A 27,734-nucleotide genomic window follows, 5' to 3' on the forward strand; every position below is an offset into this window, starting at 1 on the left:
CTGTGCATTTGGACGATATAGACACACGTTCTCTTCCAGGCAGATTCGTAACATTTTCTGGTGATTGGAAAATCTAAATTATTGCCCTGATGGTGGAAATGGGAATTTTCACTGCTCTAGCTCTTTTCTTATAGCCACTTCACTAATTTGTAAAGCTCAATTATCTTTTGCTGCACATCAGAAATATATTATTTGGTTTTTCTCATTGTGATGGATGATTAAGGGCATTTGGGCTTTGTTTTCCCTCCTCTTTATATTTCTGTGAAACAGGAAGCAATGGCTGGATAATTTCATGTTCTTAATCACCCTGGAGTACTCAAAATTGTGAATATGAATGGGAATATACTTCAGAGTTATTTTACTCATAAGAATTTCTAGGGGTGTCCTTAATTGTGGCCAATATGTATTAGAGAAAAACATTTATTTCATAATGATATTTCCCCCCATTTTAAATTCTTACTATCCAATGAAAGGATAGATTTTTGTGATTTTTTTTAAATAAAAGATCAAAAGGATTAACAATGCAGATTAATTTTCAAAGACGCCTTTGATCATATTTACCAAGGGTGTCCATATTTTTGGGCATGACTGTATATATATTTATATATATAGTTACAAAAATAACATTTGTCAGGTATGGTGTAAAACATTGCTCATTGGTTTGTAAATTTCATTTTCACTGATGCTTCCAGGTCTGTCAGAAATCAGTTGTGCTATTTCTACAAAACCGTTATATGTAACTTTACATTGGTAATATATTTACAGTAAATCAATCCAGTATCTGCAACCATATTCCATTCATTAAAGTATAATGTTATATTAAAGTTTGCAAGATACTGTGTTAATGGTCTGTCCACTGTAGTAGATGAAAAGCATCAAAGGGTTAAGCATTAAATATTGTTTGTCTGTTCTGCCAAAAGCTTTTGAATTGTCACGTTAGCATTCATTACACATAGCACACAGTCTTTTGTATTAAGCTTTGAAGGTAGACGGTGGTTCAGTATGTAGTCAGCAGCACTGCCAGTGTTGAGCTGACTCCCTTATAGAGCGTCTCAACCTCGGCTGGCCTGTGAGTGCTACGTCAGCATCAGAAAGTGGCTGTTCAGCAGGAAGCTTGTGTCATCACATTGTTTTGACATTGTTGCAATTATACCTCAAAGTGGAGTGAAAATCTTAGAAATGGTCAGTTTTGACTCAAAACTACACGAATTGCACTCCTTCTCATTCATGTATGAGTACTGAAAAAACGACTGCCAAACCTAGCATCACTATTACTATTGCTCATATATGAATCCTTATGCCAAAGTATAATAGTTAAATAGTTTGAATAGTTCACCCCAAAATGAAAATTTGCTTACTACTTACTAACTCAGATTATTTAAGTTGTAGAAAGCTGATAAAACATCACAATAATGCTCATGTAATCAACACTGTTCCATCATTTGCATTATTAAGTGATTATGGTGATGTTTTTGTCAGATATTTGAACTCTCATTCTGACTGCACCCATTCACTTCAGAGGACCCATTGGTGAGCAAGTGAGGCAATTATAAATTTCTCCAAATCTTTTCAGATGAAGAAACAAACTCATCTACACCTTGGATGGAGTAAATTTTCAGCAAATTCGAATTTTTGGTTGGACGATTTCCGAAAATTTGGCATGTAGCTCGGGTAGCACTGCTTGTAGTGTTGGGTCTGAGACGAGTTTTAGTTTTTAACCAACTGAGTTTGAGTTGGAGACATTTATTTGTCTTTTTATCTTAATTTTAAGTTTAATATTTTATACAACATATGATGTGGATTCGTCTGTATGCTGAAAAAATTCTGAGTTTAAAATGTCCAAGTCCAATTCTATTAACAATTGAAGTCCCAGTCTAGAACTCTGACTGCTTGTGCTACAAAAAATGTACAGCACCACACACTGCTGTTATAAGCAACCCAACTGAAGGGATGATCAAACAAACTAAATAACCCTATAGACGTAAACTGAATCTTATCTAAGAACCTAGCTTTTGCTTTGTTTTAAACCGTCAGTTTGTATGACCCTAGTGTGATATTTTTTTCTGACAACCAGCTGCTTTTTCTGGCTCTTATGCCATATTTTTTGGCCTCGAATTAGACGACACTGTCACTTTCGCTGACAGTCCAAAGGAAACATGCAGCAAGTGATTGGAAACCAGCTGAGATTCAGAAAATGCGCTTTCAAAATGTGTGTGGATCTAAGCAGTGAGGTGAAAATTATTATTAGCAATCTCTCTGAATATCTTGCCAGCATGATAGGCAGAATATTTTACTGGTGTGTAAAGCTGGCAAGCGTGTTTAAAGGGACAATTCTTCTAAACTCATGTCATTGTAAACCCGTATAACTTTCTTAGCGATGAGTAAATACTACAGCATTGTCATTTTTGGTTTGACACTAAAAACTTAACGACATTCTCTTTTTATGTAGCATTTTGTGGGGCATTCAATTCTCCTCTCATTCATCTGTCTTCAGTCAAGCCACACTAAATCATCTTTCTTGGCTGTGGAGCCAACCCACCCCCATACACCTATTTAAACTCATCCAGGCCCATTTACACCTGCTGATATGGAGCTCAAAAGAGGTAATCTATGGGCTGTCAGTCAAAGATGTGGCTAGCGCCTGTGCTTTTGAAAAGACAACCAGACACAGAGAGACAACTTCTCCTTTGCCAACTGGAGATAGCCGAGACTCTTTTTTCATATTCACACCATTTGCTTTCATCTCTAATACCCTTTCTAGCAGGTGGAATTCTGTATATTTTGTAGTGTATTTTGAGGTGTTGCTAAAAGTTTTTTCCCCCTCCATCAGCACTTCATTTTCGGTAAGTGTATTAACTTGGAGTCTCTAATATTCATATTATCCTTTTTAATCCCACTAGCTTCACTTAACTTCAACAAATGTTGAAGTATTTATTGTCACTTTTGATTAATTTAATGCATCCTTGCTGAATAAAAGTATTAGAACTTTTGAATGGTAGTGTGCAGCCTGCAATGTAAGCTAGAATAGCAAAAATTATTGTAATACTGAATGAAAGGACACACTTTACATAAAGAAATGGTTTTGAAAGACTCCATATAGTTGCACGGAACTGTTGGCATTTTAATTATTCTGCTGTGTTTATTTTTATCCATGGTTTGATATGCAATTAGTCACACTGTTTCCCCTCAACAAGTGTGGAGGAGTGGAAATTGCATTTACACAGAAATCATTAGTGAAGATTAGAGATGATCATCTTTATAGGGATGTGTTGATGTGTCTGCTGGAAGGTGGACAGGACTTGGTCTTGTATAATTCTGAAGGTATTCTGAAAACATTTGACCCCAAACTTAGTGCTTTCCAAATGTATTTATTTTGTAGCCAAAGTTATGTTAAAGTGACATTGCATGTCCTTTAAGAGCACATGCAAGAAAAAAAAAGGTTGTGTGTGCGTGAAAGTGACAGTGATAGAAAGTGACTGAGAGAACTGTAACCTTTCTGACTATGAACATTTTGACGGTGAAAAAAAAAGATGTGATAAGAAAGAGACTTTGTGAAGGAGGGAGAGGGGGAGAAAAAAAGAGCAGGAGTACAAGGAATTGATTTTCTGTTCATTCTACTATATCGTTTCATGAGTAACAACTTGAGAGGTGTGTTAGAATTATCTCTGCTTTCTGTATATAGAATATAGTCAAAACCTTAGGAGTATAGAAGATAAACCATTATACTCTTACTTACTCATAAATAAATATAGGATTGCTACATATTTTGAAATTAATTATGGGTAAGGCCAGACCCAAACCTGAGTCACCTGCATTAGCATTATTATGTGCTATGTGCTATTATGTGCTGTGTATCGGCAAGAATCTAGCGATACGATATGTATCACGATACAGGGGTTGCGATACGATATGTTGTGAATAAAAACAGAATGCAATGATGTGGAAGTTTCCAATTTCAATATTTTATTCAGAATACAACATAGATGACATATCAAATGTTTAAACTAAGAAAATGTATAATTTTAAGGGGAAAATATGTTGATTTTAAATTTCATGGCATCAACACATCTCAAAAAAGTTGGGACAAGGCCATGTTTACCACTGTGTGGCATCCCCTCTTCTTTTTATAACAGTCTGCAAACGTCTGGGGATGTTGTCCCATTCTTGTCTAATACAGGCTCCTAGTAACTTTCTTAGGTCTTCTTTGTCGCATCTTCCTCTTTATGATGCGCCAAATGTTTTCAATGGGTGAAAGATCTGGACTGCAGGCTGGCCATTTCAGTACCCGGATCCTTCTTCTATGCAGCCATGATGTTGTAATTGATGCAGTATGTGGTCTGGCATTGTCATGTTGAAAATGCAAGGTCTTCCTTGAAAGAGACGACATCTGGATGGGAGCATATGTTGTTCTAGAACTTGGATATACCTTTCAGCATTGATGGTGCCTTTCCAGATGTGTAAGCTGTCCATGCCACACGCAATCATGCAACCCCCCATACCATCAGAGATGCAGGCTTCTGAACTGAGTGCTGATAACAACTTGGGTTGTTCTTGTCCTTTTTAGTCCGGATGACATGTCATTCCAGTTTAAGAACTTCAAATTTTGATTCGTTTGACCACAGAACAGTTTTCCACTTTGCCACAGTCTATTTTAAATGAGCCTTGGCCCTGAGAAAACGCCTGTGCTTCTGGATCATGTTTAGATATTGCTTCTTTTTTGACCTATAGAGTTTTAGCCAGCAACGACAAATGGCACGGTGGATCCACTATTTTTCACCGCAGCATTGGGGGAATTGGTGATCCTCTGCCCATCTTGACTTCTGAGAGACACTGCCACTCTGAGCGGCTCTTTTTATACCGATCATGTTGCCAATTGACCTAATAAGTTGCAAATTGGTCCTCTAGCTGTTCCTTATATGTACATTTAACTTTTCCAGCCTCTTATTGCTAAACTTTTTTGGAATGTGTAGCTCAAAATGAGCCAATATTTGGCATGACATTTCAAAATGTCTCACTTTCAACATTTGATATGTTATCTATATTCTATTTGGAATAAAATATAAGTTTATCAGATTTGTAAATTATTCCATTCCTTTTTTTTACTCACAATTTGTACAGTGTCCCAACTTTTTTGGAATCGGGTTTGTATAAAATGTGAGCTATTACATAAATTGTGTGAAGAGCACAGGTGTGTGGAGAGTGTCACTCCAAAAGTAAAAGTGTGCTTCATGTCTTACATCATATCAAAGTCTAGTTATGAACGTTATGAATCTTGTATGATTTTTAAAAAATATACATAAATATCAATATTGCATACAGTATTGCCAAACAAAATATCACAATATTCAAGTATAGCAACACCGCTACTGATTACTTTCTTAATATGTTCGCTTTTCATGTTACATGTTAGAAAGAAAGTCATACAGGTTTGGAACGACATGAGCAGAGTACATTTTTGGGTAAACTATCACTTTAATTCTATTTTAGTCTTTTTCTCTCAGCATTATACAACAGTTTTGAGTTTGTGTGATCTCTCAGCTCCTGAATCTTGATTGGTACCAAACCTGTGTGCAGGGGTCCATGGGAATTCTGAGCTGAGAGGAGGTGACAGCTGTGATGCCTGTCTCCTTCCTTTAATACTCAATAAAAAATAGAAATGGATCAAGGAGAGAGTATAAAGAGACTGATAAATTTTTCATGAGAGCTGGGTTCTGAGCAACCACAAAATCTCTTCTGTACTCAAAGTTTGCCATGATGTAGCAGACAGACAGGACAGTTATTATAGAAATCCCAAAAGTAGTTTGCTCGTGGCATAGAGAGCTGGCAGTAATATCCCTGTTTCAGTGAATTATTTAAAGATGACGTCAATGTATGTGAGACCAAACACATAAAAAACACATTTAAAAGGATAGTTTACCTGAAAACAACAGTTCTGTCATCATTTATTCACCTTTAGATTGTTCTAAGCCTGTATGATTTAAAAATGATTAATAATTACAGTAAAGACTTGCAATGTTACAAATGATATCTTAATAGAAATAATGTTCCTTTGAACTTTCAGAATCCGGAAATGTGTGTCCCAGTTTACACTGTAGACATTAAGCGGCACAACTGTTTTCAACATGGATAATAATAATAAATGTTCCAAAATTAGAGTGATTAATGAAAGTTCAGGTCACTAATGAGTGATGGAGTAATTCAGTTTTCACAATATTTTTTTACTGTATTTTTAATCAAATAAATGCAACCTTTTTGAGCATAAATAAAATATAATACAAATCTTACAGACCCGAAACGTTTGAAAAGTGTTCATCTTTTATATAATCTTATTTGTTTCTGAGTGTTTATTATTATATTTAGATACAATATTAGCTGTTTCAGAGAGGCAGATATCTTGAGTAGACACTAATGTTCCTTTTAAGAGTTTAAGTTTCCTCCATTAAAACTACAGCTGTGCTGTAATAGTGTTGCAATCACTGAAGTGTTGGAATGGAGGGAGGAGAGAGAGAGAAATATGTGCGTAGTGAGCGACCTACTGTGATGAGTCACATCCTGCAACTTTCTGCTCCTCTTCGGCTATCTGTCTGCTTTTCATTAGAGCTGCTCAATATCCACACCACCACGAAAGCCCATGGTCATTACCTTTATGACGGACTCAAACGGAGGAGGCGAACACTACAAACTTTCCCTCTCGACTTGCTTCACAATCACAAAACATCCCGTATTCAATGCACATTAGAGTTTTCATAAACACCTAATAAGGAGAAACTCTGCAACATACACCCAAATATGTCGTATATTCTCTGTCTCTGGGATTTGCAGTTGACAGCATGTGGTTTGTTTGAGCATTTGTACAGCGAGGAAGATAGGATTGAGCTAATCCTGGAGATTATTTTCACGCCGCGAGGATTACAGGTGTCTCAATCTGCTCTAAATCAGACACCTGGAATACAATCCCCTGGATTAGATTGTTGCACTACACTTCTCATTTCTTCTTTATATCAATATGTATTATTTTATTTATTTGTGATTTAATCAAAGTCAACTTTATTTTCATTTTAAGCACATCATGTGACAATTGATTAAAAACAATTATGTGTGTATATGTGCACATGGAGACAGCATGTATTTAAAAAAAAAACTGTAAATAATACTACAACATTAACCATTTGTCACATTGTTAACAATAAATGCTATGTTAATATATTTAAAAATGTATTTTTTCCCTGTGCTGGCAAAGCTCAGTTACTCTAGTCCATTACTCCAGTATTCAGTGTCACATGATCCTTCAGAAATTATCAGAATATGTTGATTTGATGGTTAAAAACATCAACCTTGTTATTATTATCAATGTTGAACAGCTGTGCTGCATACTATTCTTCTCCAATATATGTGTATATGAGTGTATAAATGTATTAAAGTTTCCACAGCCACAATATTAATAAACATAGATAGATAGATAGATAGATAGATAGATAGATAGATTCTTCCATCAGTTGTCCATTTTTATAATACTATTAGATTTTACATTACTTTGTAACTCAAGTGAATATGAAATTGACTATACAGTAGATACAAAAATGATGATAATATATGTGTCCATGTGTTCCAAAAAAAAAAAAAAAAAAAAGGCTAATCAAAACTTGATCCGGGGTCTGAAATTACTTCCCTTTTGGAACACCTAATTTTAATGATCTAATCATTTCATAATTAATAACATTCTGTCCTGTCCTTTTTTTTTCTAATTGAATATTGAGATTGAAACAGAAATATTTCACTCTACACGAGTGCTGTACAAATGCAGCATACAAGCTGGCAGTGTGTGCCTGTGTAAATATTACATAAATCCAAAATTCTATCATGAAGCTCTAGATGGCACAGTCCAATAGGTCTAACGCAATCTGACATAATGACTTCATTATTCAAGTGGCAAAACTGATTGGTTAGTTTTTTATCAGCAGCCAATGAGCTTGCTGCTCAACAATCAAATACTCGGCTAGTGCTTGCTGTAGCAGCTGCAGTGTGCTTCAGAAACCCTCTACCTTCCCCAGCTCCACCTGTATAGATCTGCTACGGGGTGATCCATATATGCTACCTATGGCAGTTTTCTTATATGTGCAGCAGCAGTATATCTTATATGCTCACAGCAGCATGTTGTGGATGTATTAGCAGTAGCAAATCTCTGTACCTGCTCTGCTGCAGCAGATCTACTCTGCCAAGACCAGACACATTAACATTGTCATGTACATTACCATGCCAAACCCTTCAAGGGTTGCCATGATAGAACTAATTTTGTACAGTTTTTAAGTGCATTCTAATCAAAGATTCATTTACTGAAGGGCTGTTCTGTGGATAATAGAAAGCCCAACTCAAGTAGCTCTAAATATAAATGTGGGCTGTTCAAATTGATTTAATTAAGATGTTTTAGAAGTCCAAATGGAATTGATGAGAAGGCTTTTTGTTGATCTGGTATTTTTTAGGTCATGTCCCAGGCAGAAGGCCAACAAAAGAACCTGGTGAATTCCATTGAGTCGCTGCCGAGCCGCGGGCCACTGTCCTCCTTGGACCAGGACCTGCTCTTGCTCAAAGCCACGTCTGCAGCCACACTCAGCTGTCTGGGAGAATGCCTGAATATCCTTCAGCACAATGTGTGCCAGGCGGCCCAACACATCACCCACAGCCACATCCAGGGATCGAATACAGGCAAGAATATGGCACTGTCTGTCTCTTCTGAAATGTGTGATGTGTGTTAGTGCGGTGTGCCAAAATGTGTCCTCTTGTTACATCACATATAATATTATTGTTTGATTTATAGCTAACATAATTTGAAGCCCAATTTCCACAAGTTTTTTTTAATGGTGAACTTTGTAACACATTTTAACAGATATCATCCTGTGTGCAGATAATGTCTCTAATTGGTCAAGGCCCAAGACCGCCTCAGAAGGCCATGTGAAGATTGGAGAATTGACACGTAACAATACCGCAACTATACATCAGCCCCACTCTCCACTTCACAGGAACAAAGAACGGCTCAAAGACACGGAGGTACTCACAAACACACATATAGTATTGTATAGTGTCATATAGTATAACATCTTTTACATTCTATATAGCAGTTGCCACTGTAGATCGCAGTACTATCTTATTTTATTTTAATTTATTTTACTTTACGGTTAATTTATTTTAAAGTTATTTTACATTTGTATTTAATTTAAATTTATTTTATTTTATTTTATTTTATTTTATTTTATTCTATTTTTCTATTCTATTCTATTCTATTCTATTCTATTCCTTGCTTGAAATTTGATCCATTGCTGTCACTGTTGGACAATGTTACTGCATAGTTTATTTGGTCTCATATATGATCTTGTTATTTTGTCACAGAGATACTCAGAAATGCAGATGTTATCATAACATTTTCTTTTTATTTTCATTTATTTTATTTTACTTTACATTTTCTTTTAATTTTCTTTTTTAAATTGAATACATTTTTATTGAATTTATTGTTATTTAATTATTCTATTCTATTCTATACCCTGCCTGAAATTTGATCCATTGCTGTCACTCTTGGACAATCTTACTACAAAGTTTATGTACTATTTGTCCTCGTATATGATCTTGCATTTCATTTTATTTGGTCACAGAGGTACTCAGAATTGCCGATTTATTATGTTTAATATCTATGACACTTTCTGAAAATGTATCTGTTACTGTCACTGTTGGGCAGCATTACTTTAGAAAAATTGGTACTTTAGACACTATGTGGTCTTGTATTTCATTGTACTTCGTTTTGCAATAGACTTCTCATCCAAATTTCTGAGGCGGCACTTTCTCCCTCGCCTCCTCAAAGAAAACGCCCCTGCAATATAGTCATCATTACACCCATCATTATCATTCTGAAACTGGCAGCTCTGTGACACGCTACTTATCACTTTAAAAGGGAGATGATCTTTCAGGGGTAAAATCTGTCACCGGGATCCATTCAGCTTTTCTGATAATAGCCTAAAAAATCAGAATGGTCTCTGACTCATTTAAAGTCTCCCGTAGAGTAGAAACGTCTTTGAAAAGTTTCAAATATGCGTCTGCGCTATTGTGCGTGAGCCTGCCAGGCTTCTACAGTGAAGGAGTGGAAGAGGAGCGCTAATTGGACGTGTTCTAGTTTTACATCTGTGGCGGGTGACTGAGGATACCCACAATCCCTCTGGAGCCCTGAATGAGTCAGCCCTCTTGGAAACCTTTTATCCGCCTGCGTTTCTCTGGAGAAAGGCCAGAGCTGCTGTTTCTTGGACGTAAGCATGTGCAACTGTTTGTTTGCGCGCACACGGTGGCGTATGTATAAATACACGTTAATTTGAGTGTGCGCGTATGCCTGAAGGGAGCTAATTCATTTTGCGTTTGCTTTGTGTGTGCTAGTCATTAAATCGGCTCCCTATGAGGATGAACATGCTCCCAGAATGCAACAGACATTTTTCAGTTTTTTTTTCTGATATAATCGTGATAATCAATCTAATTAATTTAACTTTGTGACTCATACCATTAAACCTTTAAATGACTCAGTTCGCACTGTAGAAAATTAAGATGATGATGGCATGATGCTGAAGTGTAAAGCAAATGCATGGCACATGTGTACTTCAGCTTCTAGCACCGAATGCAATTTTAACAGATGCAACATCAGCATCGACTGCATGGCTCATCATGGCTTATCTGGGCATGAAACTGTCCCAGCGCAGACAGTGAAATATGCTGCTGTATCTGAGATCTGAAATGAGTTTGTATGAGCTCCATCAATCCCATCATACTGCATATGAGATCTGGCTCCATGCGCCTCCTTTTTCGGGAGTGCAGTTTGTTGCTAAATGGATTCTGAGTGGCACAGTGGATAGTGCTCGCGTCACGCAGGAGTGCTCTGGTGATCTTTTATCACACTGTGTGTATTGTAGCCCTGGAGATACATAATTACCTGGAGCTTTCGCGCTGCATAATGTGATTGCCAGCTGCAAAAAGCCACTTCAGCTGCTGTGGGAATTAAAGGAATAGTTCATCCACAAATGAAAAACCTTGTCATCGTTAACTCACACTCATGTCGTTCCAAACCTGTATGACTTTCTTATATCCATAGAGCGCAAAAGGCGACTTTCTGAAAAAAAATCCTGGTTGCGGTTTTCAATATGTAAAAGAGCTTAAGAGACTTAAAGTAGCATTGAAGTAGTCTATATGAATTGTAAACAATATAAAATAAATGACAATTCTATCATTAATTACTCACCCTCATGTCGTTCCAAACCCGTAAGACCTTCGTTCATCTTTGGAATGCAAATAAAGATATTTTTGATGAAATCCAAGAGCTTTCTGATCCTGCAGATAGCAACACAACTACTATGTTCATTGCCCAAAAAGGCAGTATGGGCATCAATAAAATAGTCCACGTGACATCAGTGGTTCAACCGTATTATACACTAATGATATCTGCTATTTGCACTAAGCAGTATAAAGTAGAGATCTTCACGGGTCAAAAAATTTGTGCCCGAACCCGAAAGAGACCTGTAATGTACTACCCGGACCCGACCCAGACCCGTCTATTATTTTGAAATCTGGACCCGAACCTGCCGGGAAGACACAGACCCGACTGGACCCGATTGTCACATATTCAACCTTAAATTGCTATAACAAGTCAATAAACCTGTTGCGAAAAATACAACTTTTTGTCTTACCTAATTTAAGGAGCCATAGTCTCTCTTCCTTGTACCTGACTGCCTGATGCATTTACAATCCTCCAACAAGAAAGTTATCCATGTTATTCTTCTCATTATTCCAAGTCCGAGCTTAATCCACTCATTATTTCAGCTTCAATGCAACTGTGCACATGTACATTCTGTCTCGAGTTAACTCGCATAATAACTTCGACTGTTTGCCCTTTTGAACTATAATAACAATCGCTCATTCAGTGCCATGGCCGCTGACGTTATTTATTTGCTAACATCTCTATGCTCTATGCTCTGCGTCGAGTCTGAATCTGACCAATAAAACTTTAAGATTTAACAGTTCATTTATATTATTATAAAAATGGGAGAAAATGTAAAGCGCTGTTTTGTGGTCGAAGGCGAAGTGTCCCTCACTGGTTGCCATAGAAACATGAAACGCGCTCAAGACTGCACATGCGTGCTAGCTGGATCAACATAAAATATGCTTTAACGCAATTTGAGCATCATAGAAAACATTCATGTGAAAGTTCACATCAGATTGTGTTGCTGATTTGCAAGCATTATTACCGTGCGTGCACTTGCATTAACTCTGAGTCTGCGCGCTCTGCTTCTAACGGCAGAGAGAGGGAGAGGGAGAGAGAGAGGGAGAGAGAGAGATAGAGAGAGAGAGATCACTTTTTTTTTGGTTCACTCTTTTCTTTTCCTAATTTTACAAGTTGCAAGTTACAAAAAACACAAGCAGTGTTTGATCACGGCTAGGTATTCTCAGAGTCCGATGACTCCGATCGCACGGGTATTACACACAATGTTAAACAGACCCGGGACCCGAGGTAATAGATTCGGACCTGACCCGGACCCGGCTGATCATTTAAAATATAGACCCGAACCCGTACGGGTCCAGGGTCGGGTCCCAGGTCGACGGGTCTCGGGTGCACTGTGAAGACCTCTAGTATAAAGGGCATCAAACTACTATTTACACTTATTGCAAAGAAAATACTGCTGTTTTTGCATAGTATTAATAGAATATATCACTATTTGCATGTAGTGTAAATAGCATCAATTAGCTGCTGCCAAAGTTGTATTTTTGGGTGAACTGTCCCTTTAAGTCATTATTCACTGAAAAAAAGACACTATAGAAGTGTTGATTTAGAAATGAACCATTCATTTGAGTCTCTTTTGAGTGAATTGTTTAATTTATATAGTTTACAAAAAATTCTGAATGATTTGTTACCAAATCAGACAGATCTGATTTTTGGGTGCAACTATCTGTAATGGTTAACAACCCGTTGAAGAGAAAAGTTATCCATGAATAACAACTTAAATTTTAGTCTTTTTATGGCACGTGTTATAGCATGCACCTCTCATGGATCACTTAGTATATCAGGGTTTTCCAAGCTGGGGTTTGTGGGTTTATAATTCTAAAAGCTCATAATTCATTCAAAACTAAAAATATACTGTATATAATAAAAAGAGAAGATTAGGTTATGTGCATGTCATGACTATTAACCATCATCAGAAAAAGAAGAAAATGAAAATTTGTCATTATTGTTTGCTTCAAGCTTATTTTAGGTCATCCCTGATTTATATGAAGCTTCCCCTTACATGAAATTTCCCCATTGTAATTGAAATGAGAGCAAATTATGACATAACTCATTTTAGATAAAACATGTTCCGATATTTTATTTTTAATTAAAGCAATCCAGTTCTGTTATATGAGCAGTTGCCCGGAACTAACTGTTGTATAACATTTATAATACATTGACCTTGACCTGGCAAGTGGAATATTTATTGAAATGTATATTTTACAATTCCAGTCATGTTATTGAAGCAGACCCATCAGAATGCATCATTACTTATTCTGCATGAGTTTGGGATGTTGTAATTCATTTTGACAGACAGGGCCATGGGTCGATGGTGTAGCTACTCACCCGATGAGAAACGCCTGGCCGGTGGTTCAGCCGTAACAGTTTAAAATTCACAGGGATTGCTCAAGGATAGGTGGAACACAACAAATGATTAGCCAAGTGATGTATTCAGCAGCCGTTACAGTGATTCTTCTTGTCTGAATGCAGAAACAGTGAGACATGCTGTAAAACAACAGTGCTGCTCGAAAGGTTATAAATCTTGGAGCGAAAGGGCTTCTCCTTTATGAGCGCTGGGCCAAACGCCAAAGCATTTGTCTGAATGTGATACTGAATCTCATAAGTGACAAACACGTACCTTTGCACCTGCAGATTGTGTTTGCTCTCATGTAAATGAAACTTAATAAGATCTCTTGTGGCAGATCGCCTATTGTTTTCATTATAAGAATAGTTGTACTTCATTGCAATCACCAGTAGAGGAAAGCAGAGAGCAAAAAGCATTGCAGTGATTGAAGATTACAAGTGAACTGCAGAGAAAAGCAGTCACGAATAGCAGTCACGACTGTATAAAGCTGTCTGTGAAGAACTTTGTTGTAATGTACACAAAGCATTTAATGGTTCTTTTTTTAAAACAATGTTTTTATTGGATTTTTGGACAACTGGGATTGAAATGAGGCTATCAGCAGTCTCAAGGAGAGAGTGTTTCTTTCCTGTCTGTTCATGGTCTGACAGCTCGCTCTTCTGCTCTGTCAGAGGAAAATAACAGCAGCAAAACTGCAGGGAGCAGAAAAACAAACCCGAGCTATGAGACATGGCCCATCAAGCATACATATCCCAGATGTTTGACAGGAGAGGCAGCGTTGCAAATCCTTGTTGAGATTCAAATTGGTGTGTGGATGGGTGTTGGTGTTGGTGTGTGTGTGGCTAGAAGGCAAACATCTGTCTTCGTCTCTGCTGGGGACGAAAGGTAACACTCTCAGAGGCACCACACTGAGGGTTTGGATTTGTGTGCTTGGAAATGGAAAAGATTTTACAGTGGTCAGTTGACAAGTCATACAGCTAAGGCAGGGGTTACATGGGGATCATGAGGAATTTATTGATTTCTGGTTCAGATTTTGATTCCAGTGATTATGATTCACTAATTCATTGTGTGTTGTTGTATAGATGAGCATTGCACTAAAAGAGAAAACAGACATAAAAATAGTCCGCTTTTTCTCTGCAGTTAAAATTGCGCTTGCTATTAAAGTTGTTCAGTTTCTTAAAAAATAAAAAATAAAAAAGCTAAATGTGACTTTATTAGTTCAATTGAGTACATTTTCTTATATTTTTTTCTTTAGTTTGCCTGTAATTGATCACTACAGTTATTCAGTTTACATATACTATGGCAGTAAATAAGCTAAATGTTATTATTATTATTATATCAATGTAATATAAATGTATTTTATAATAATATTTTAAATTGTATAATGTAAATGTAGTTTGTACTGTAAGTTTTTAAGATACTACTAATAATATAAATATTTTGTCAATGTAATGTAAAATCATATTTTAATATTTTAAAATGTAAAAAAGTAAAGTTTTTTACAATTATTGTTTTATTGATATAATGTAAAATTATATTGTAATAATATGTAATAATTTAAAAAGTAACTGTCTTTAAAATACTAGTACTATTAATATTTTATCTATGTAATGGAAATATTTTAATACATTTTAAAATTAACTACATGTACTTATTACATTTTAAAATGTATTACATTATTTTCTTGTACATTATTAATATAATATATTAGTAGTATAGTGATGGTAGTAAAATTGTAATACTACAAGCTACATGATAAACTACATTTTACTTTAAAATTTTTTTATATCATTTTATATATAATTTGATACAATTATATATTATTTTACATTGATAAAAATATATATATATGAAAATACAAACCTACAAAACCTACACACACACAAAACAAAAAGTAGAAGAAAAGAAAAAGAAAGTGACATGACATTCAGCTAAGTATGGTGACCCATACTCTGTGAACACACACCCGGAGCAGTGGGCAGCCATTTATGCTGCGGCGCCCGGGGAGCAGTTGGGGGTTTGATGCCTTGCTCAAAGGCACCTCAGTCGTGGTATTGAGGGTGGAGAGAGCACTGTACATGCACTCCCCCCACCTACAATTCCAGCCGGCCTGAGACTCAAACTCACAACCCTTCGATTGTGAGTCCGACTCTCTAACCATTAGGCCATGACTTCCCCAAGTACATTTTACTTACTGGGTTTCTGCGGGGTCTTAAAAAGTGTTAAGCCTTAAATTTTGTTGTATCAAATTTAAGGCCTTAAAAAGTCTTAAATTGCACAAGAAAGTCTTAATTATAATTTCAAGAGGTCTTCGATTTGGGGAAGATTTCATTAAATAAACATGAGCACTGCACATTCAAAGTCTGGTGCTGCACTGCTTTGTGTTCTGCCGTTGCTGAACACAATATTTCTACCATATTTCTACCAAATGCTCCATCTGCTGGAAGAGAATGAATGAGCATATTCAATAAAAACGTGTTTTTTCAGAGTTCAAACCGATGCAAATATCCACCAATGTTTTTTCCCCCTTAGACACGCAAAGTTTTAAATGTGAACTGGTGGATCAATAAGAAGACAATGCATTATAAAAATCTAAACATAGGTGTGTACGATATGTGTGATCTGCGATTAGTATCGTAATTGTTGTTTTAATGACGTTCGATTTGATAGTATGAGTATATCGTGAAAAGCAAACACAAAATACACCTAAAAAGTGCATGCATACATAAGGTGATTAAGTCTATTAAGTTATTAGGTTTTGTTCCTGAATGAATCACCCGTTTAAATGATTTGGTTAAACACAATGACTCACTTATTAACAGTGACTTGCTGCCGCCTACTAGCGGTTTTAATTTTTACATTTAATGTACCTTTTCATTTTTTTTATAATTTCAAACATCAGTTTTCGATGTTTTATGTTTAAAATATCCAAACATTATTTATACATTTGTAAATGCAGGTTAAAGTATTTCATGTCCCTCACAGCTGCATTAAACAATGTGTAAATGCATCTAGACAACATTTCTAATGCAGCTTCTGTGTTTCCTCTGAACTGAAAAGATGACTCAAAAGATGGTGCACACTTTTATAAAAATGGCTTAAAGGTAAAAATGCCCATAAAACTTGATGGAAATTCATAATTTCTATTACTGCTGTGAATTAACCACATAGAATATGAGGAATATCAAAAAAGGAGTCAGCTGTCCACGGTAGTTCATAAGATATCAGCACAATAACACACTCAATTGTGTTAAATCAAAGCAAAATATTGTCTGATTGTCGTTATAGATAAAATCCCAGAATAGAGATATCATTTTTTGTAATTATTGCACACCCTTAATTTATGTTATTTAATTGATATAATGATTTATTGATTAATAATTGTTTAAATTAATATAATAATTAATACTTTTGAGTAATCCATTTTCTTAACAATTTAAATGCGGAAATGTCAAGTTTATCATTTTATACAACTTTGTTTTTTGTGAAAACTTGTATCTGAACTGTAAATAATGCTTTTTACAGTAATTTTACAGTTTAATATGGTACTATAGACATTGGCCTACCCCACTGCTCATATGGTATTCTTGTTATCTGTGCAGGTCTTAAATTTGAGCTTAAAAATCCTGCAAAAACCCTGTACTTAGGTTTTTATTATTATTATTGTTGTATTTTTTAATAAGATTGAAATGGTGAATTCAAATGGTTGTGTTTATTCATTATCATTGTATTTTCTGTAATCTGTTTCTGCAGACCATTATAATTTGATATGGTAGAGTTCATTAAAGGCTCTTTGTCACAGGAACGTGGTTTCATCTTGTTCTCAGTGCGTGGGCACTTCGGTTAACCGCGTCCCTGAAGACAGCGTGTAGCTGCTGATTATTAATTCACGATGGTGGTGCTGTTTTAAACACTCCTTTCCCACCAGCTCATGCTGTTCTCCCAGGAGCTCTAACATGATGTCACGTCACCTGACCAAAGTCAGCTGATTTTTTTATGATCAGTCCTAAAAAGGAAGGTTTCACCAAACAGTATCTAGCCTTTTCACACATATCTCACAACTCCTTTGAACCCCACTGTATTTCATCTAGAGTGAATAAAGCTAATTGCATTGTGCACAAACAGAATCTCTGTATGCTAAGCTGAAGCCTGGAGCCAGAGCTGTACTTTGAGCTGTTTTTGTGACCAAAAGACACAGCAGAGTTAGTTTCTTTATTGTTCAAACTGAAAATTGGTCTTAGGTCTCACTTACAAACAACGACAGTACAATTCACATATCAATACAATTCAAATGACACATCAAATAAAGAAATAAAACAATTCTCTACCATACTTTGTATACTGTATGATATGCAGCATTCTAGTGTTCCATAATGAAATACCATACACACACACATCTGCATGCACACACTAGGTTCAGGAGGTTCCCGTGGAGTCATGTGCGGATCAGGTCTTGTCATGGGACCACATGAAGATTAAACACATCATCTGAAATGATACTGAACACATCACAAACTCAAACTGTTCTAACATCATGGCAGATCATTTTTTCTCTTGCTTTACTGCATTTATACATTACTGTTCAAAAGTTTGGCCTTAGTGAGACTTTTTTCTTTTTGAAAGAAAGTTATTTTTTTTTTATTCTGCTAGGATGCATTAAATTGATCAAAAGTGAAACTAGAGATATTTATAATGCTACAAAAGATTTCTTTTTCAAATAAATGGTAGATAAAAAAAGATATCAGCATATTAGAATGGTTTCTGAATGATCATGTGACACTGAAGACTGGAGTAATGACTGCTGGAAATTCAGCTTTGGCATCAAAGGAATAAATGGAATTTTATAATTGAAAAAAATATATTTATTTAAATTGTAAAAAAATATTTCGCAACCTTTTTACCGTTTTTACAGCATTTTTTTTTCTATAAAATAAACGCAGCTTTAAAATAAAAATACAAAATCTCACCAACCCCAAACATTTGAACTATGCAGTATATTCATTACTTTAAAAAGTAAAAAAAAAAAGTGTCTTTGAGAAATCCTAAAATTTAAAGCATTACTCTCCTAATGCACCAAGGTTGTTTTTATACTTATGTTTACTAGTGCAGGTGTGTTAACTAGTGTTGGAGCAGTAACTAAAGTGGATGTTTGGTCAACTGGGAGTGACTGGACAAGTAAATTTACATGCCCTTAGATTTTAATAATTTGCCTTTAATCTGACTGAAACCAAATTTCAGCTAACTACACTTGTCCTCCACATTGTGTGCTTGCTCTGAGAAACAGAGGTGATGCTCGATATATGTGCATTAAAACATGGACAAAACAGATGTGGAATAGGTGTAAATGTACTACGAAAGTGATTTACAGTGGCAGTGGCTTTGACAGATTGAAGGTCATCGGGAGGACCTCAATTTAATCTCTTCACCGGTCATGATCTCTCTCTCTCTCTCTCTCTACTATAATGTCAACTCCCATCCTCCATGAACCAGAGCAAACAAACCTCATGAAGTTCAGCTGTACTTTAAGCAAGCGGACTGTGGTGAGTCGAGGCAACATTAGAGTGAGAGAGAGAACGAGAGAGAGAGAGAGAGAGAGAGAGAGAGAGAGAGAGAGAGTACAGGCTGGCAGAGTGGGAGGGAGCAGCACTTCCTCTGCTCAGGGACAGCTGGGCAGCCAGATAAAAGTGTCAAGAGTTAGTGAGAGATCGTGAAAGAAAGAGTTTTGTGGATACCACCACAGTCAAACTATGTGATGAAAACCCGCGTATTTCTGAACCAGCCCTGAAATGAATGTAAGTTTGATGCATGCTTATCCTGTTGGCCAGAGGCAGGGGTGACTCACTGGAATGCTGGGAGTGAGGGAAGTTGGAAACTTCATTCATTGTTGTGATGTTTTTATTGGCTCATGTTGGTCATGTTTTTGTGCCTGTATTTTTGCATATTAAGACTAGCAGTGAAAAAATACCATTGCTTAGAGGTTGCTATTTAGATGCTCAGGTTACAACGTTGTGTTCTTAGATATGTATCAACATCACCTCATTGCATTATGAGGAATAAAAGGAACAAAATGAGACCATTTAACTTCGTATAGAGCTAAAAAATTACAAAGCTTTGGTTATGGTAGAATTTGATGAGAAATCTCTGACTTTTGATAGCAGACGCAGTTTGACACATTAATATCTCTTCTGAAACTTTAAAGGAGAAAAGTGAGGTTACTTGAGTAATGTTCTCTGACAGAAAAGTCTTTATTCTCTCTAGTCAATCTCATTGTTTTCTAGGTGAAAAATATTTGTTTCATATTTTACTCTATTCTCTCCGCTGCATCTCTAAAATCGCTGGGTATTTAATTAGCTCTCATGTGATTTGCATAAACAATCTTTACACACAACTTTTGGCTAGTAGTTACTGTAGCTCCTAAACACTCCAACAAAACAAAACCACCCAACTGAGCATCCACAGAAAAAGAAGGACAAAATTGAATTGTTTTGAGTGCCCTTGACATGGTCCCTTGCGAATCATACAAGGACACTACTGAGTACGTTATCCAGAGTTAATTGAACAAGATGCCAGCATGGAACATTGTATGGTGATGCATTTGTGTAATAGATCTGTGGTCACGCTGGATGTGTGACCTTGCATGTGACCTCATTCGCATGTGTTTATTTAATCATATATCTGTGATGACGTAAAGGGAGAAAGAAAGTGCTCTGCTCTTGTTCTATGAAATATTCAGGTGGATCGCTGCAGCTCGAAATGAGGACGTCCCATCCAGCTCGATGAGCTCCTGTACTTTTTACAGGAACACAATATTCCCTTTTTACCGCTAAGAGAGTACTCTGAATGAAAGGGATATATGATAAATGGTTTGCAAGAGAATCTAATAAAATCGAGCCATAACGCCACAGGCAATGGTTTGTGCCCAGCCATAAGCATTACCTTGGGGATTACGGCTTGTTCACAAAACCCTACTGTTTTACTTTACAGTCTAATCATATTGTAACCCATTTAGATCCCATCTGCTGCCCCTCACTTAATCACATTCGTGTGCCTTGGAAAGGAAAAAGGAGTGATCCACCGAGAGAGGATCATGTGATCTTCTTTGCTCATCTGTCAACATTCTCTACATAGAGCCCATAGAGGAAGGGGCTTTTTATACACTTCCCATGATGCTTTGGGGCAGGCGCTTCTGGACCACTTCTTTACATTATGCATTAGGAACAATGTAATGTTTTTGCATGAGCGATTGTAGGAGGTACCAACTACATTAGACACCCCAGACTGGACACACAGTTGCCTTGAAACCAATGAGCATTTGTCATTATAAGACAAAAAAAAGTTTGATATAATATTCACATACATATTATATATGTATATTATTTTTTTTACATACTTAAATGATTTAAATATAATGACATATTAAATATATTGACAACTTATAATACAATGACAACTTTTACATTTTACAACAATTACATTTACATTATAAATTAAATGATTTAAATAATAAATAGGGGGAAAAAAAGAAAAGTAAAAAAAAATTGTCTTGGTAAATTTCAATAATTTCATAAAAAAATATCATAATAAGTCAATTATGAGATACAAAAAAGTCTAAATTATGTGACTAAAAATTAATGATTATGACTTGAGTTTTTATCACATATTTATGATTTTTTTTTTATCTCATAAATTTGACTTATCATGACATCTCTTTTCATGACATTGTAATGAATGCATTGAATTTTTATGTCAATTATAACTCAAGATCTTATCATTTACACTGTCAATGTCATAATTTGATTGTTTTTTCTTATGTGGTGGATATGGGCTTTCACAGCATGCCATGTATGTGGTGTAGACAAATTAGGTTTAAAATGTAATTAATAGTAAGTAACAAGTGATATTTGTTCAGTAACATTTGGAAATTGTCCTGTGTGTGTGTTTGCAGAACTCCAGCTCAGAATCGGTGGACTCCAGCGAGGAGATCACAGACACAGAAGATAATGAGGAGGAAGACCTCGGAGTCTTGGATGACCAGAGGAGCATCATCCTTCATCTGCTGTCTCAACTCAAACTGGGCATGGACCTCACACGGGTATATACACACAAACACACACACACACACACACTTGCTGTCCCACCCAAACAAATCATGAAGTTGAAATGTTTGTGAAACAATTTGGCCATTCCCAACTTGTGTATATTTGCTCTTCCTTTTCATATACAAACAGAAACCACACAAGACTATTTATATCCTCTTGATCTCGGGGAACGAAGGATGGTTTTCTAGCTTTTTACGATTTGGAAATCTTTATTATTAGATTTTTATTATTAGAACATTGTGGCATACACCCACAAATGTTTTAGGGGTGGGTTAATGTTTATCTGTAACTCATAATTTGCTTCATATAAAAAATAGAGGTGTATGTTATGTCCTTATTTAGAATTTAGTTAAAAACCGGACAATCTCATGTTTTTTTCTTTGTATTAAAGTTTTACATGGACATTGTCTAGCTTTGGACAAAGATTGAGCATGTGCTACATTACATAAAGATGAATATAATTAACATAATCATAGCTCAGGGCAAACTCAGTTTCATAATTATACTTTACATAATCAGTTAACAGGAAAAGTTATCTGATTCGATGTTCCTATTCGTCCTCGTGATTAGGAATCTAATGGACTAATTCAAGCTTGTCGAGAGGTGTCGTAATATTATTGTCCTAACTACGCTTCATCAGCCTGAGGAATATTTCAGAGTTGTGATATATGTTTCTCTCTCTACTACCTACCTCGTCTTTGTTTAGTCTCTCTGAGAGGAACATTTCCTTCTGGGCTTGTGTTTATAGTTCAGCAGGATTTGAGCAGTCATTTGGATAGCTCAGATGATGAAGTTCAGTGATGTGTGTGTGTGTGTGTGTGTGTGGATGTGTACTGTAGGCCTCAGGGGGAGCGGGCAGAGCATTGATCCATGGAATCAGAATCTGTGATACAGAGACATTCAGTATTCACAGTATTCACAGCATTCAGTTATTATGTTATTACATCTTTGAGCATCAATATTACTGTGTGTTTACACTGACAGCAGATCACGCTGCATAAAGTTGAAAAATATAAAGTACTATAAGCTGGTGTGGGCGGTATGACCAAAATCTGATCACGATCCGAGTAATTTTATTTCACAATAACGATATATATATCACAATTTAGTTATTTTAAAAATAAAAGGTCTTTGATACTGCATCAACATTTTTGATACAATAGAAAATTCATAATGCACAAAACTCAAGGTCACTGAAGGCAAGTAAACAGTCATTAATTAAGAATAAATAAGAATAAGAAACTAATTACAAGCAATGAAAAAAAAAACTAAAAAAAAAAAACTACAGTATATCAAATAAATAAAGGATTATTGGTGCTCCCCTGCCCACCCTTCAAGAACTGTATACATCCAGAGTGAGGAAAAGGGCTCAGAAAATCAGTCTGGGTACCTCACATCCAAGTTACCCCCTTTTTGAACTTTTGTCATCTGGCCGGCGCTTCAGAGCCACAAATACCAGGACAGCGAAGTGCAAGAAAAGTTTCTTCCCCCAGGCAATGAATCTACCTCATGAACAGTTAAATGTTTCCCACTTATGCAATAAAAATAACCTTACATTTATTTGTTACCACCTCCATCCTAGTACATCCCTGCATCTCACTCTATTCCATTGTCATCTCTAGCACAACTGTTCATACAATTTATTTATTTATTTTGCAATATTTGTCTGTTTATATTTACATATGCATATTTCTTTATTATTTTATTGTGTGTGTGTTGTCTGTGTACTGGAAGCTTATGTCACTAAAACAAATTCCTTGTATGGGCAAGCATTCTTGACAATAAAGCTCTTTCGGGTTCTGATTCTGATAAGAAATGCTACATACATTGTATAAAGCGATCGAATGTATAAAAACACTACATTTTCTTCACTCTGTGAATTAAATATATATTTCTCTTTTATTAAAGGGGTCCTATTATGCTTTTTCACTTTTTCAACTTTAGTTAGTCTGTAATGTTGCTGTTTGAGCATAAAAAAGGATCTGCATAGTTACAAAGCTCAAAGTCCACTTTAAAAGGAGATATTTTATTTAACAGAAATCCCTTTTCAAAAACTACAACGAACGACTCATTTGGACTACAATGCATATTTTCTGAGATTTGTGATATCACAAATGTCGATGAATGGGACGAGACCTGGTTGAGCTGCACTAGAGAAGGCAGTGAGTTTTATCACTCTGTCTGAGACACGCTAGCTTTCCCAAGGCAGACGGACTTAGAATGGTTACAATCATCTGGGTTTAAAATGCACTTAAATTGATTTGATATTGATGCAATACTTACACTGAAGCTCGCAGGCTGCTATGGTAAGGTGTGATCTTTCCCGACCAGACGCCAAGTTAAAAATACCCTCCCGTACTCATATAGGTAGGGAGGAGTTTACAAGAGCTGGTCTACTACCTGTACATCTAAGAGTAGAACAACTTAAGTTAAATCATATGTTTAACATTGTTAATGGTCATGCCCCCAAATATTTATGCTCTAATGTAAACATGGTCCATACGCAGCATGGCTATAATACTAGGGCCAGCATCCGCTCTTGCATAGTTCCTAGAGAAATGCAATTAAAAATTATTTTTCTTATACTGGTATCATGGCATGGAATAGTTTGCCTACTGTTACAAAACTCCTATCATCAAGAGGAATTTTTAAATCACAGGTCAAAAAACATTTATGGGACAGGGTAAATTAGTTATTGATAATTTGCAGAGTCTTTACAGTGTTTTTTTTTTTTTACGTGATGTTTTTTTTTTACCCCTCCTCCTCATATTGTATGGGTTTGTTTTTGTTTGTTTTTTTATTTCTTGTCTATTGTGTTTTCTGTTTATTGTTTAACTGTGTGTAACACCAAGGACCATGCTGGAAATAAGTATTTTTACTTTTGCATGTTATCCTTTTGGATTACTGTTTCTTTCTTTTTGTACCGGTTTGATCCATAAATAAAATCAATCAATCAATCAATCAATCAATCAATCAATCAAGTGGAGCCAATCACAGCACATTTTGTATTTCAGAAGGTGGGCCTTCGTTTGATACAGGAACTATTCAAGCCGTTCATGCCAGACTGGGGAGAGAGGTGTTGTAATAATGTAAAATATGTGAAAAATGATGTGTTTTTCAAACAACCTAGTATGAGAGCCTGTTCTAGTACACCACCAAAATAAAATCAAGGCTTTGTCAAAGAGAATAATAGGACACCTTTAAAGTTACAAAAGTGGTTAAGGCAAGAGTAGTGCCTTATGTGTAACTGTGATAGAGACAATAGTTCAGAATCTCTCCCAGTTGACAAATTTCTACCGGTTCATTGCCTCTACTGGTATATCCCCCACCCCGATTATAAGCAATATCACTCAGCTAAGATTGCTTGGTTTTTTTTATATCTATGCTGATTTTAGTGGCACGTAGCCAATCAACTGATCAAAAAACAGATTGCAAGTGTGATATTGCTTTAATACAGAAGTTCAAAAAACAAGAAGTTATTATTAAGTCATTTTAGGTACAATATTTCCAGTTACTTTGTTTTGATTCAACAGTAAAAACAGCTCTGAACAAAGCCTCAGCAGAGTCATTGCTCAGGATAGAAGGGAAAGAGTCAGTGTTTCCAAACGAATTGGTTGAGTGAATTATTCATTCATGCTAATTAATCAGTGAGATTTTTATGATATTTGAGGAACTACAGAAATACAGAGAAGTTATGCGATACATATATAATATAATATGTTCTTTGCTGCTTAAGTTTCCTCAAATCAGCAGCTATATATTGGTCAGCTAATGCATGCCAATATTATCAATTCTCAGGTGGTGTTGCCCACGTTCATCCTGGAGAAGCGCTCTCTTTTGGAGATGTATGCCAACTTCATGGCCCATCCGGATGTGTTTTTGGCCATCACATCTGGAGCGACAGCAGAGGAACGTATGATCCGGTTTGTGGAATACTACTTGACTGCTTTCCACGAGGGTCGTAAAGGTGCTGTGGCCAAGAAGCCTTACAACCCCATTCTGGGGGAGAGCTTCCAATGCACATGGGACGTACCGCAAGATAAGGTGCGGCCCCTCAGGACTACCAGCTCAAGTCCAGCCCCTGCAGCTGCTCATTCCACCCAGACCGCCTCCAATGAAGGGTTAGGATCTTACCGGCTACGTTTTGTGGCTGAGCAGGTGTCCCACCACCCCCCAGTCTCTGGATTTTACTGCGAATGCAAAGAGCGGCAGATATGCGTCAACACCCATGTTTGGACTAAAAGCAAATTCATGGGCATGTCCATAGGTGTGTCAATGGTTGGAGAAGGTGGGTTTGACGAATCTCTCTTAACACTAGTTTCAATTTTAGTATGCTTTATTGATGTGACAAATATTTTACATAAGAATGCACAGTACATTGGTACCATATCGACTGATAGCAGTACATTTTTGATTTATTGGTATCAGTGGATGTTAAGTATTTAATTATTTGTGCTCAATTGACATAATTTTATGCATATTTTAGGTATATTTTTTTTATCCAATGCTTACATAAAATTAATCTTTAAATTATAAGAGTGAATATACAAATAAATCTAAATTTTTCATGATGCATCGCTTTATGATGTGATCAGATCATTTCAGTTCGTATCATTCGTATGCTTTTACAGTTTTTGTTCATATTTTGAATTCAATTTTATTTTTATATTTTTTGTATGTGTGTGTGTTTAAGTGTATAGTTGTAGTTATTTTAGGTCAAAAATGAGAAATGTGGCCTTAGCAACTAGCTGAAATAAAAAAGTATTTATATGATTTATTTATTTTTTAATTTATTTAATTAATATTGATATACCCATAGCATGAAAATAATTATAGTCTTATAGGTAGTAGTCAGAATTTTAATATTAAATGATAATTATTATTTGTATTACTTATTTAATATTCAAATAAAAGTTGTGCAAAACACAATACATACGTTTGTTCAAAAATAATACAGTGTAGTGACAAAGAAAGATAAAAGAGACCTTGTACTGTGCTTTTGCAAATTAATTCACCATGTGACAAATCACAGCCAAACAGAATGTGCTAAGTAGAGCATTTTGGACCAATGAGATTTCACAGTGGGTGGGGCTATATAGTGCAACAAGATTCCAGTTCATTCAGTTCTCAAGATTCATCCATAAGATCTTACTATGAGTCAGGTTTGCATACTAAACAAAACATGTCTGGAAAAACTGCTAATATAGTTTCTTAGAAGCATTAATTTATTTATAAAGTTGTGTTGTGTTTAGGGCAATCATTTGTCTGTTGGGAGTGTTGAGATTTGTTCATTACAGTTTGATTAAAGCCTGAGGGTTTGCTCATCCAGGCAGAGCTGTTATTCCTGCATCCTCTCAAATGTGTGTCCAAAGAGCATACCGTTTCAGATCAGCTGATTGTGGTTATGTGAGTATCAGCCTCAGGGCCTGTGATATTTACTGGTGCTTATATCACAACTCCATCTGTCTCCGAGAATAACAGCAGAAACGTACTGTTGTTTGAAAAACTCTCCCCTTGATGTTTCACTTCACTCAGTCGCTTGATGTTTCATTCTGATTCTAAAACTGGTGAGCTGCCAACAAAGGGAGTATTTTAAGGCATTGTCATCTCACTCCCTGATGCATAGACTGTTCCAGAATCTCTGCTTTAACTGTTATTACATTTTTCATTTTTTTTTATTGTTTAACTGTAATAACTCATGCATGGCACGATAATTTTCTTTTGTGAAACAGTAAAATGCTCACTATTCTAAAAACCCATTTGAGTTTCCTGATGGAAGCCGTAGTCAATTAGCATTCCGGGCTCGCTACAAATTGACATTATGACTGAATTAAGGGTGTTTGGACAGCCTTAACACAGTGAATGTCCCTCCTACTGATCAGCCATGTCGGCTCCATCAAATGTAGTTTACTGACGTGTCAGCACAGATGAATTCAACTGTTCTCTACTTGGATCTTCAGAGAAGCTCTGCTATCAGCATTCTCACGGG

General features: G+C 36.0%; 1 protein-coding gene across 1 annotated transcript in view; it reads left to right on the forward strand.

The window, feature by feature from the left end:
• The window catches only part of osbpl10b (oxysterol binding protein-like 10b), a 45,331-nt gene that overhangs the window by 12,297 nt on the left and 5,300 nt on the right, over nt 1–27,734 (forward strand). The window contains exons 5-8 of the mRNA XM_059568286.1: nt 8,481–8,710; nt 8,910–9,045; nt 21,592–21,738; nt 25,544–26,033. Of these exons, the coding sequence (XP_059424269.1) occupies nt 8,481–8,710; nt 8,910–9,045; nt 21,592–21,738; nt 25,544–26,033 (1,003 nt within the window). The remainder of the gene's footprint in view (nt 1–8,480; nt 8,711–8,909; nt 9,046–21,591; nt 21,739–25,543; nt 26,034–27,734) is intronic.

This window comes from Carassius carassius, chromosome 15 (genome assembly GCF_963082965.1).
Source record: "Carassius carassius chromosome 15, fCarCar2.1, whole genome shotgun sequence".
Taxonomy (NCBI): domain Eukaryota; kingdom Metazoa; phylum Chordata; class Actinopteri; order Cypriniformes; family Cyprinidae; genus Carassius; species Carassius carassius.